The sequence below is a fragment of the Lucilia sericata genome, unplaced genomic scaffold (genome assembly GCF_015586225.1).
Source record: "Lucilia sericata isolate MDLA Ls3-8-SP2 unplaced genomic scaffold, ASM1558622v1 Contig000085F_arrow, whole genome shotgun sequence".
NCBI classification, from domain to species: Eukaryota; Metazoa; Arthropoda; class Insecta; order Diptera; family Calliphoridae; genus Lucilia; species Lucilia sericata.
The window spans coordinates 722679-736863 of record NW_023994118.1 but is presented as its reverse complement, the minus strand read 5'-3'; the positions used below and the strand labels follow the sequence as shown (position 1 = coordinate 736863).

The 14185-nt window shown below is 32.9% G+C and overlaps 1 protein-coding gene across 1 annotated transcript in view; it reads left to right on the top strand.

Moving 5' to 3' along the window:
• LOC119599707 (dmX-like protein 2) overlaps nt 1-14185 on the top strand; it is a 107238-nt gene that overhangs the window by 25261 nt on the left and 67792 nt on the right. Inside the window, exons 5-7 of the mRNA XM_037949601.1 lie at nt 1947-5986; nt 10693-10779; nt 11735-13858. Of these exons, the coding sequence (XP_037805529.1) occupies nt 1947-5986; nt 10693-10779; nt 11735-13858 (6251 nt within the window). The remainder of the gene's footprint in view (nt 1-1946; nt 5987-10692; nt 10780-11734; nt 13859-14185) is intronic.

Genomic DNA, 14185 nt, shown 5'->3' with positions numbered 1-14185 from the left:
CGTCAATTTGTTCCGCCAGTGACGCGCCCCTCTGGTCTTCCCCTAGACTAGAGTGCCAGAGTGATGATGCGCGTTAAAGTCCCCAAAGACTAGACGCATATCGCCGTCTAATAAGGTCCTAATGTCGGGACGGTAGCCTGATGGACAGCTGGCTACTGGCGGAATGTAGACATTATAGAGCTCTAGGTCGGTTTCCCCCGATCTGACTGCAATACCTTGGACTTCAAGGTATTGGTCCCTAGCGTTGTGATCGAGGGAAAGAGCTCTATACTGCACTGTGTTATGGATTATAAATGCAATGCCCCCACCGTTGCTTCTGGTGCGGTCTTTTCGGAGAACGTTGTAACCGTTACAACTGTGCAGACTGGAATTACTCGTCAGTTTTGTCTCCTGGACCGCAGCGACCACGATGTTGTTTTGCTGCATAAATCTGGTTATCTCGGGTAATTTACTCTGGAGGCCATTGCAGTTAAACTGCAATATGGATATCACCCCAGGTCTCTGGACCGCAATCGATGGAGTTAGCGGCGAGGGTTGTTGTTCGTATGATGACGACGATGACGATGTCGATGATGCCAATGAATTTCGTCGCTGTTGTTGGCAGCATGGGGCGACAAAAGTCTCCGACCACTCCCGATGATGGTTTAGTCCAGAGCAGTTTCTGAGGTGACACCAGCCCAAACAAGCGTTGCACCGTAATTGGGTGGACATATGATGCAACCGGTTCTGGCAAACTGTACAGAACCATGGTCCGGGATTTAGTTCGATTCCGGCACGGACCAATAGGATACGGAGCAGCAATGCCGGAAGATGTTGCTCCGTTGGTAAAAATGTGAAGTTGTTGCTGGGGTTGACAGCCCTTGGCCGAAAAATTTCGGGTCATTCCGGTACGTTGAACCGGCTGTCGGGGAATGGAAGCAGACTGTAAAGCTCTTTTGTTGTCACTCATATGAAAATTTATTTTTATGTTAAAAAATGTAAAACCAATTTCGTTCGTTATTTTTAAGAACGAAGACAAATTTTCATTTTAGAAAAACATTATAAATATAATAAAATCCTAAATATTTTACTGCAAAAATGCATTTAAAAGCAGTATATTATAATGTCGAATATATTAGACAAAACGACAAAAAGGGTTTAGTGGAATTTTATACAACAATTTATACTTTATTTCCAATTTACTCTATCTTTTGTATGAAGGAATTAATCATTTTGGTTTGTGAAACATCCATATGTACAGGGTTATAACAAAATTATGAAATTTTTTTCCGGGTCATTTTGGTACAAAAATCTTCCTCTGCTAATCATATCGATTATTCGTCTTCAGAAATAGAACTACACTTCTATAAATCAAAATGTACACAATCATTGCGTATCGCGAAACTAAACAATAGGTTTATTTCTAGTTCTTATGCAGACGAACGACGAATTAATTGAGAAAAAACCCGATTCCCGTAGCCCGATTTTGATGAAATTTGAAGATCGCCTGTCACAGAATTCTATTCCGATCGAAAGTGGCATTATTTTTTCTATTTTTCTTCTTCAAAAAAAGGTAAATGACAACTTTTTTGGAATGAATCCACATAAAATTTCCAATTTGGCACTGATGTTTGTTTAAATTTATTGAATTTTAAAGTTTTCATCAATTTATTTATTAAATAATAATGTGAAATGCTACTAAAAGGTGCTTTTCTGAAATATTAAAAATATTATAATGCAAAACCTTTTATATTTAATTTTAAAAAGAAGTAGACTGATATCACTTTTAAAACTGTAAAAGATAAATAATTTGCTTTTTCAACTTACCATTTTCTCAATGACTGGATATATTTTTATCGTTTTTATAAGATATTATTTTAACCGACAAAATAAATTCTTAATAAGCGATAACCTGATGTTGAGATAATTAACTAATAAATAAATAACCTATTTAATTTTTCGTTTAGTTTTGTTTCCATCAAAAAATACATCTAAAACTAAAGACGAAGGAAAAGAGCTTAATTTTACTTATGTTTATATTGCACATCCTCGAGCAGTTACAAATATAATATGGCGTAAAACTAGCAAATATATGCCAAAAGGATCTGTTTCTAATATGATCGTTACTTCCTGTCTTGATAATATTTGCCGTATTTGGATAGAAACGGTTTTACCGGATGATGGACTCATAAATATGACCCAATTTGATCCTTTAGCCTCACAAAACCCAAAATTCAGAACTCATAGGCACAAACATAGATTTATGCAGAGGCTCAAACACATGAAAACTTGCTTCCACATACGCCGTCACGCTAAAAATGGTGCAAATGTGGGAGCATCCACTCTAAATATGGTAGCCAATAGTTATCCCGGGCCTATACCATCGCTTCCGTCATCATGTAGTGTTCATGATTTTCACTCGTATGGTTTCCATGGCACTGGAATATCACAAGGAGTTCATTTTCATTTGGCTGCATCTATAAATGCTGAAACGGACATACCTTTGGTTCCATCAATGCATTCCAGTAGTTCCGATCCTTCAACACAGAACAACTTTATTCTTCATTGGTTAAATAACAAAGAAATGAATTTTACACTTCAAGCTGAAGCTATACTTCAAGAGTTAACCAAAAAAGTGATTGATGAGGAAAATAACACAGCAACGGGCAATTCTGATGTAATGGACAACTACTCTAATGGTGGACAAGCAAAAAAGAAATATGTACGCAACGGATCTAAATCGGTGTCTGTGGACGATAACAGTGCGACTGGCGACGAGAGTAAAGCTTCAAATTTGCAAAATATCAATTCTATGTCAAATACTACTTCCTTGAATTCATTGAATAATGACAACAATTCAATTGTAAATCAATTAACCGATTCATTAGATATAAAAATTGACTGTTTATTGCGGGACTGGCATCAGAGTCCAGATTTATTATTTGCTGTTCATCCAGTAGATGGAAGCTACTTAATCTGGGTGGTTGAATGGCTGGACGATTATTATCCCGGTTCATTTCGACAAGCACAGGTTTCGTTCTCCACCAGGATTCCGAATGCTTTCCCACTTGGAGATTCTATGTCTATGTCAACAATGGTTAGCTTGTATAATACTGGTACACATCCTTTAGTTTTTCGAGAAATTGCAAATAATGTTAAAAGTAAGGACAACGATGTATCAGAAGAAGAGGAAATTTTAATGAAAGACGAATCAGATGAGCATGAAGATGAAAACGATGATGTTTCTGTTCAAGATTCTAAAGGCAGTGATAAGAATGACGGTTCCGATGACAAAACTAAAGAATCCCAAACAGGAAGTATATCTACGGATATTTCGCCATCCGTGTCTATGGTTACCAAACACTCGAATGGCACTTTAAATTTATGGCAACTTTCATTTGCATATAAAACAAAATTCACACAAGTTCTGAGTATTGGTCATGTTAGTCGCGTATCCGGTCACAGATTCCGTGTAAACGACATAAATTGCCATCCAGTTTTACCCTTACTGGTATCAACGTCTCACCATAATTTGCCAGAATGTGAAAATAAATCTACAACAAGTGGTGGATCAAATTTCGATTCAAATGGTTTAAACGAAGCGGATCACGTATTTACTACATCAGGATTCTGTTCCGAATTAATATTATGGAGGGTAGACTCTGTAGGACCGCTATGCCATACAGGAGGAGTTAGCGAACTTGCTCGTATTAATTCTCCCGAAATATCGGCCTTCAGTAATGTTGCTTGGATTCCCACATTATTGCCTAGCACGACTCTTGGAAGCTATAGCAACTCTCCTTCTGCTTGTTTTGTAGCAAGTGATGGAGAAAATTTACGTGTGTATCAGGCTGTTATAGACGCCAGAACATTATTAGCTGAAATTTCAGCATCTGAATGTGTAACTAAGTTACAAAAATCTGAATCGGTTTCATCTCTGTATTCGAATGCATCATCAACAATTAAGGGTTTGAAATCAGCAATTCACGACAAACTTAAGGTAGTATCACAACAATCCACAGCTCGTCCAGGTTGTATTATTCAGTTGGATCCCATATCTGATGCAAAGCATGATTGGCAAAACACTCAATTTTTGCATGTCTTTCAAGCTCAGTTAATAACTGGAGGAGAGCTATCGAAAACAAATGATACTACTGCCAAACGCAGTAATCAAAATGATATGGACGCCATGGTAGATCTACAACAGAACGCTGAATTCGAAGAACCATTTTACATTGTTATAATAGAGAAAACAGTTAAAGGAAGTACGATTCACATGTGGCGTATTGTAATATCATCAAAGCAACAGAAATCGTTCCTTTCAGAAACAGCAATGTATGTTCCAGACAGCAATCTTACTCAAGAAGTTGAAGATATTGATGCGCATCGCAAATATTCCGAAGTTAATATAGACGCAGCAGAACCAACTGATAAGGGAGATAATGTTGAGCCTCCTCACATTGTTATAACAACTGAAAAAGTTTGTACTCAAGAATTGCCTCTACCTGATGGTGTTGATGTAATACATGCATCACCAGCAGCTGGACATCTTAGCTCGTCCTCAATATACCCAGCTTGTTATGCTCCATATATTATAGTCACAGCATGCTCCGATTCTATTTCTAGATTTTGGAAATGTGAATCTACTAGCATCGATGGTAATGTTAAATTCTCGAACGATCAAAATCAATATGTATGGTCGGAGTGGAAAATGTTTAGTAAAAAGCAGGATTCTGCTATAGAAATTCCTGGACAGCCATTAAACATAAGCGCTGCTTATTCAGGTCGTGTTGCCTGCGCTTATAAATATGGCAAGAGTTTTACGCGACCTAATAAATGCGGAGATCCAGATTCTAGATACATAAACCTTTGCGTTGGTATTTTTGAGTGCGAAAGCTCGGGTGGAAGTGAGTGGGTTCTTGAAGACACTATACACTTGAAAAATATACACTTACCTAGAATAAATATTGACCATGGCATCGATCTAAGTTACTTGCATGATAATCGAATTCTCCAAAAAAAGCAAAGGCTTAACCAAGTTCTACATAATTTTACTGTTCACGATGAAATGAGGTCTCCTCGTAGTGGAGATTCTACGCCAGAGATAAACACTAAATCTCATACTGGTCTTTTAGCGGTTCCTAGTTTTAGTACTTTACAATCATTGAGAAAAAGCATTGCAGAAAATGGCAATACATGTCCTTTAACGCAAAAACATTTGGTACAACTTGATTGGGTTTCTAAAGAGGATGGATCCCATATCCTCACAGTAGCAGTTGGAAGTAAAATTCTGTTATACACCCCAGTTTCATCCGACATTGCTCAAGCGAACATAAAAGCTATGAAGGAATCCAGATCAGCTAATCGTCCTATTCTACGTAAAGCCAGCTCACTGGCACAGCCTCATTTTAATGATGAAATACGTTGGATGAAGTTGCGACAAATTGATCTACAAACTGCCGATGGATTGCCTCCTTTGCCTATGCAAATTTCGTGGGTGCGGGACGGCATATTGGTCGTTGCAATGGATTCAGAAATGCATGTTTATTCACAATGGAAACCACGATACAGTCAGCAACATAGTGTCGAAGACATTTCTGATACCAGAAACTTAAGAGATGAAGATTTAAGATCGATTGCGAATGAGTCATCTAAACTTAGATTGAAAAGTGCGGCTTCTATGCCTTTAATGAGTAAAGTAAGCACTGCAAATCTACAACTTCTATCGAAAGACAAAAAGAAAGTTGGTGGCACTAGTTCTGCAAATATACAGAGTACATCTGATCCAACTATAAATGAAGACTATATGACAGATTTTGGTCTATTTCAAGCATCTCGCATAGCATGTCCAGTATTACCTCAATATCATCCTAAACAATTAATGGAATTATTGAACTGTGGTAAAATCCGATGGGTTAAAGCTATTTTAGCACATTTAGTTCGCTGTTTGAGTGTTCCCAGTATTAGAGGAGTAAATAATGAGAGTGATGATGCTTCTGTAAGACAGGTAATTAAAAACAACCCGTATATATTATTGAAATATTTACGATTTATGTTAGTTGGTAGTTTGTCAATCCGGAGAATACAAAAAATTTATAATTAAATTTTTATTTATTTATTTCGATTAACATCAATATTGATGTTAATCGAAATACAATATTGTATTACATTTTACTTTTAGGATAAAGAGTTCAGGGCATGATAAAAATAAAGAAGGTAGTGTCAATCAAAAATTTTAATTTTTAATAAGGTTTTTTGAAGTTTCCTTTTTTATTAAAACTGAATAAAGCGTTGCCATATTTTAAAAAATTATGCTAAGTTCCTAGGAATTTTTAGTGAAGAATTTGTAATTTATTATTAGATTTATTCTATTATTAATTTTTGCGACGTACTGATAACCAAAACACACTGATTTAAATAAGACATTTTTCAATTTATTTTTATTACAATAATGAGTTTATTATATTCATATATGGACTGTAGTTTTGACTATAGTCCAACCTATAGACTAGAATAAACCCTAAACTATAGACTTGACTATTGACTAAACTACGGCTATAATTTTCTGCTATAAACGTGTAATGAAATCACACTATTCTATATATGACTATCCATTTGTTCCAATTATTCAACCAGATGCCAATGTAGTTCTGGCAAAATTTGAGGTTCGTAACACTAAAAGCTTTCAAGTCCATCAAAGTTTGTCTTAAATATTTATATTGATACAAAAGTAGACTATAGTTTAGTCTATAGTCTGGACTATAGTCTAGTCTGCAGTCTGTACTATAGCTTAGTGCATAGACTGAACTAAAGTTTAGCCTGTAGTCTGGACTATAGTTTATTCTATAGGCTGGTCAAGTTTATAATTTGGACTATATTTTAGTCTAAGTCTGCACTATAGCATAGTCTGGACTAAAGTTTAGTCTGTAGTCTGGACAATAGTCTTGTCTGTATTCAGGAATATAGTCTGTACTAAAGGCTGAATTTTAGTCTATTCTGTGTTTTGAATAATCTAGTTTGCGTGGAAATTCAATCCGTTAGTCGACCAGACAGAAGAAGGTAATGCTGGAAACATTTGCACTTTGACAAGTTTCGTTTTAACAATGTGGATATTGCATTGTTTTTTATATAAAGCAAACTCATCACCAGCTCTTTTAGCAAATCTTCTTGCAAGTTTTCAATATATTTTCCTGTTTAAATTGTTTAAATAATTAGTTTCTGTTTAATATTAAATATGTTATTAATCTTACCATTGAATTCAATTTAAATGCAAATATTTTGTTAAATTTATTTAATTTTGTTTAATTTTTATACAAACTTCAAGGAAAACTGGAGTTTTTCAAATTAATATGGTAAAACGATTTCTATGAAAACTTCATAATCCTTAAGCATGTCAGATGTAGAATTTAAAAAAATAAAGAGAGATTGACACTACCTTCTATTTTTCTATTATGGTTCAGGGGAAGTTTTTTCTACTTAGTAGTATGTTTTTTAGTTATATATACAATATTTACAGTGAATTTTTATTATTTTATATGAAGGAAAAAATTTAGCAAAAAACTATTTGAAACTATTAAGATAAAATTCTATACTACAGTAAAATTACGATGAGATCATGTCATTAATATGGGGATTATGTGATGCTATACATCTGCCGTTGAAGTTGGTGGTCAGTCTGACTATTCTATCATGTACGAGCTCGATGCCAGTAAGATCATGAAGACGTCGAGTAGAGTAATGCCAAGGAAGGAATTTATTTTTTAGTTTTACTTATAATATTGTAAAGTAATTAAAATCTCAAACTTTTAACAACATCTTAAATTAAAAAATTTTTTACAGCTATTTGTCGGTATTATATTCGTCAGATAGTTGATGTTTGGGTTAAGAAAGGTATGCACAATAAAAGACCAGGCCTTATACCGCCTGGTAAAAAGTACTAGTTAAGTTTTCCCGCCCATATCAAGAGCCCACCTAGTGCAGTCTACATGATTTCACTGATAAGTAACACGATTTTCATGCATTTCGTTTCAAATAGCTGTAGAATACCATCAACCGCTAGTAGCCGCCATTGATGAGATAAAACACCACCCTGTGACGTCCCTCTTATAACCCTTCTCCTAATACAATGATCTCCAAGGTTCGAGTCTTTAATTCTGCTGCTAGGCATGCAGACTATCCATTACACCAGGAAATCCTGAACACCCAGCTCTACAAACGAATTTCTAATCGTCTCAACCCTTATATTATTAAAAGCTCCCTATATATACAAAAACTTGGTAAGAATATAGCGCCTATTCTGCATGCCGGGCTCAATACAAATAACGACGTCATGCAGCGGACTCACAACAGATAGATTGATATGTCATAAATTGGCTGATAACTAGCTTTTAAAGGCCTAGCAAAAATTCAATTGTTTTTTCTGATTTTTGTTTATTTTTACAGACAAATATCTAGTGTAGCTAGTGAATCTTTAATTTGTTGCGGCAAACTACAAACAATTTTTAATGAAGTTCTAATCTTTCAAATTTACCTAGAAATTTTTTTGTCACTTTTTAAAAGTATTTATCCATGAGATTGTCTTAGGAGGTAATCAATTGGTTTTCCATGGATTACAAAAATACAGTCATAAAGCAAGTCCAAAGTAGTCAACGCATATATCGGTTACAGAAAATCAGTCACTTTACTAGCTCTTTTCTTGTTGGTTACTTGATAAACTATATATGCATGTAACTAGTAATTTTTAGAAGTATGTGTCCTAGAAGGAATTCATTCATTCCTAATTGCTAGTCTTAAGATAACATGTAAAAATTATTTTTGGAAACAAAACATGCAACATTAAATAAGTTGTATTATTTTCCCAAAAAAAATAAGCGACACATCGGGTACGAACTTGCGATTTCGTGTTTGTTAGTACGCTCTTTTACTCACTAACTTCACCGTCTTGTCTATACCCGAGCAAAATTACGTACATCAATACCCAACATACCCGGGTATGTCATACAATTTATATGGCTATTTCATCTTTTTATACATTTCTAGTGTATAATTCAGATAATTATTAAAACTAATTTAATAAAACGTCTGTATATATAAATTAAATAGTTTTTGATCATAAACCAATAAATTTTAGCAATTTCTTTTAAAGTTTTCTTATTGCTTTCCTATTAACAAAAATATCATATGCAAAAAACCTAAAGAAAAACGCTCTCATAACGTACAATGTACATTATGCAGAATTTGACTTTGTAAAATTTTGACTGAAGCTATTACTCATTGACCGGGAAAGATAATTGAACAAAACTTTGTATATATTATTTATTAAGGTGTATAAAATCGATTAGCATTAATGAAATTGTTTTTGCTGTCGTAAGTAGGGAAGTTTTTTGCAAAAAAAGATTGCTAAGTCATGGTCAAAAATTAAAATTTTAAAATTTAAACTTAAATATTTTTGTTTATATGAGAATAAAATTATTATAATCAGCATAATTTTACTTTACTAAGTTATATACAATAAAAACATACCCGGGTATGTGGGTATTGACATAAAGGTTAAAAAAAAAAAAAACAAACAAAGATATATGATAGTCATTCCTTTTTACGCTTGTGGAATTTCATAAAAAATTATATTCGATTAACTACGTGTTATTCGTATTGTTGTGTTTGATTATAATGAAGACTTGTGTTACATTTTCTGCTTTATTTAAGACAACAGTAAGAGCTAATTTTTAGGTGAACGATTCCGACTGATTAATTAATTTTCGAATGTTCTTTATGAATATTTTTAATATTTAATATTGTTTACTAGTTTAAGCGTGGAGGAAGATTAAACTTGGATAATAAATGGCATAATAAAAAAAATAGTAAATTAGATTAAATAATGATAAACTAATCTGATTATTAATTGGCATTAAACCCAAAAATCCGAATAAATATTTAATAATTAATTAAGCCCGAGATATGTAAGATAAAGTGACTAAGAGCGGGTTTTTGAGTTGGCAAAACGTCACTATTTGCTATCAAAACAATGCACGTTTTATAAAAAAAATCTTCTTTTTTTATAAAACAACTGTTAATATGAAAATTAACAAAAACTAAAATTAAAAACAAAAAACTTTATTTTGAATTCTGCATACAAATCTATGTATTGAATATTTTAATGTTTATTTTTATAAAATTGTTATTAATTTCTTTTTTGGCATCAGCATTTCTTGCTCAAGTTTAAATACACATCCATTGGGCACTTAAACTAGCAAACAAAATTAACTAACTGAGGACTCAAAAATAAATTTCGACGATTAATTTTAATTTATTTTCTAAACGTTCACCTAAGGATTGGCTCTAAAACAAAATAGACAACTTAACATGGTGACCAAAAATAGAAAACTTTTAAACAAAAGATTTATACCTATATTCATAAATGCTTATTGTTTATTGTATAATAAGCCTAAGTTAAACGATTCATATTTTTATGAATACGGGGGTTTGATTTATTAATCAATGTAATTATAATATATTTTGTTTTAACAGAAACCCAAATTCCATAAAAATGCAATAAGAATGAATTTAAATTTAAATTAAATTATTGCTCGTGAACTTGTTTGTTTACTTGTATGTATGTTTACAAATAATACTTTTCTAGGTCTGGATTCCAAAAATAAATAAACATAAGAATAGTTGATTTTGGTATTTACAACGTATTTATTTTATTTACAGAGATCCTGGTCAAGATCAAGAACACTTTCAATTAGTTATGCCGCTGACACCAATCTACAGGCTGATCATAGAGGTTCAACTACTCAGGTACGAATTAAAGTTTCTTATAAGATATAATATAAATAGAAGAGCGGGTTGTTATGATATAGACGAATTCTTTATGTGTTACAACCCGTAATTGAAAAAATTGCTTGTGAGAGATGCGCATTCTAAATGATTTATGTACATATATATAATTCAGATAAAAAAATTCAAAATTTTTAATGTAACTTAATTTTTGTCTGATAACTGACATATTTTATACATACCCGGGTATGTTGGGTATTGATGCAAGAGGTAAAAGTAGAAAATCGGTTTTTGGAAATTCTATAGAAAACATTACTCTGAATGAATACTTCAAATTTCAAGTCAATACGATATAGATCTCGAGATATATAACTTTGATATAACATAACGGTTAAAATAAATAATAAATAAACGCACACTTAGAGCGGGTTTTTGAGATGGTAATCAAATGCCAATTAATAATCAGATTAGTTAATCTAAAAATAAATTTAATCTTATGTAATCCCCTTTGATGTTTTTGAGTACAAGATTAAATTTCGCAGTGTTGCCATACAAAACAACAGAAAATGTCATTGTTGTTATCAAAACAACATTTATTTAATATGAAAATTAATGAAAATTTAAATTTTAAACCAAAAAAAAAATATATATTTTGGGTGTGCATAATTTATACTAATCAATAAATGGAACATTTTAATGTTTATATTTACAAAAATTGTATTAATTTTTTTTGATTCAGCTGTTTCCACTTTTGCATTTCACCTAAAGATTGGCCCTTAGGATGCTTGTTGATATAGAGCAAACTTAAAATTATTATGCATTGGTTAACGGAAAGAACTTGACCACACCCAATATTAAGTGATATGTATCACAATAAAATGTATCCAAAATGTTTACGCTATTTGTAATCACAGGACACAAAATTAATAATTTTTAAATTTTAATTTTAATGACTAATTTTTATTATTCATTTTAGATTCCCGAAGAACTTATGTTAGATTACGCGGAAATAACTTCAATTCCACCACTACCACTATGGGTATTATTAAATGCAGATAAGGAATCTGCTGGACAAGGAAACGTTTTACCAGATGATGCTAAAGATTACGATCAGTTGTTTGAAATGGACACTACAGAGGATAACTTGGATGATTTATTAGATAACGAAAACGATTACAAGCGAACTGATAGACGATTATCACTTCCAGAAAAACAAAATATTTCACACTTTGGTCCACGCCAGGGACAAATACTATCAAGACTATTAACACATACACATTTACCTGGTCTTTCGTCTCTTGATCAAATGCATCTTTTAGCTTTGGCTGATACTGTGTCTACTTGCAACACAGATTTTTCGGAAAAATTTATATCCGATACAGGAAAATTGTCAACTACAAAAGACACATCAGGAAATTCGCTTACAGATTCTTTAGATGATTGTGGTCTTAGATTTCTTATGGCTATGAAACACTATACTTATCTTCTACGTTGTTTGCCTTTAAATCAAAGGACGCAATTTCAGAAGCATGGAATTGGAACATCAAATATAGTATGGGCTTTTCATTCGGAAAGTGAAGACGAACTTTTAAATTTAATACCTTCGTATAAAAAAGGCGACCTTAAATGGTCCACATTAAAAGACTTGGGTGTGGGCTATTGGTTACGTAACATAAATATTTTGCGCCAATGCGTGGAAAAACTGGCTAAATGTGCTTATCAACTTAAACAGGATCCTCTTGACGCTGCTATATACTATTTAGCGATGAAGAAGAAATCGATAGTATGGGGCCTCTTTAGATCTAAGAGAGATGAAAAAATGACACAATTTTTTGCTAACAATTTCTCAGAGGACAGATGGCGTAAAGCAGCCCTTAAAAACGCGTTTGTGTTGCTTGGCAAGCAACGATTTGAACATGCCGTTGCATTTTTTTTGCTTGCTAATTCTCTTAATGATGCCATTGAAGTGTGCATTAATAAATTAGACGATTTTCAATTAGCACTTATAATTGCTCGTCTTTACGAAGGAGATTTGGAAATTAACCAAAACTCGACATATAAAAAACTTTTATGTGAACATGTTTTAGGCAGTGAGGACGAATCTATTACATTTAATTTAGATAAAGCACACCCCGATCCATTTTTACGTTCAATGACCTACTGGATATTAAAGAAGTATCAAGAAAGTTTAAATACCCTACTTATCAATGGCGTCGGTCAGTGCCACGTTGCGTTTAAAGAAGAAGACATTTTCAAATCCGAAAACCATTCCACAAATCCTAATGTATTTAATTTTTATATCTATTTAAGAACCCATCCGTTACTTGTTCGTCAAAATCTAGCCCTATCGGCACAAGAAAAAAAAATATCTCATGTTGTTTTATCTGGATTTAGTTACTCTGTTGATGCGACAGCATCAAATTCGAATGATAAACAACTTCAAATAGAAGATTCAATCAGTTCTATAGAAAGGCAGTTATATTTTACAACAGCACACGCTCATTTTAAGGCAGGTTGCCCAGCGTTAGCGTTAGAAGTATTAAACAAACTACCGACAAAAATCTTAGATTCAAATGAGTTTGAAGATATTCAATCCACATGCAGCGTCAATAATGATCTTATTAACACTGGCATTATAGAATGGGGAAATCAATCAACAAATAAAGCAGATCAAAGTTCATCACTTGACTTTGACTGGTCAACACCTGTGACATTAAGTAAAAAAGAAGATGACGGTTTTAAAATTCAATGGGATGACAATGATGAGATAGAGGACGAGGATGATGAACATGAACATTTTGAAATAAACAAAGAAGAATTAAAAGCAACAGATGACTACTTGTCTAACCCACATCCAAATAATGAAAAGATTGATAATGGATCTAAAATAGATATAATGGCTCAGCAACTTAAATTTGTAGCTTGTTTAAAAATTTTAATGGAGGAGTTATCAACATTAGCTACTGGTTTCGAAGTTGATGGGGGTCAGTTACGATACCAACTCTATGTATGGTTAGAGAAAGAAGTTGAAGCTTTACAATACTTGTGCAATTACTGTAATTCTGACTCAGTTGATCTAAACAGTTCGGAAATTATTAAGGTAAGTACTATATACATACATCTATGGTTGTTTGATTACACTATGCAACAAATTTTAGGTTTTCGAATCTTTCCCGAACTAGACCAACGGGAAATGAAAACAGACAATTCCCCAAAGGGTTTTAAAAAGTTAGCTCGTATTGTTAATTTATAGCCATTTTAAACCAAGCTTTTTCAGGTAAATTTTCTCATATGTAATATTAAAAAGTGTTGAACATACACTCTCTGATTTTGATGAAATTCGGTACACGCATTCTTTTCTTACTTTCAAAATTTAAAGTTATCCAAAATCTCAAAATTCCTTACGGTTTTGATGTTATCGAGGTTT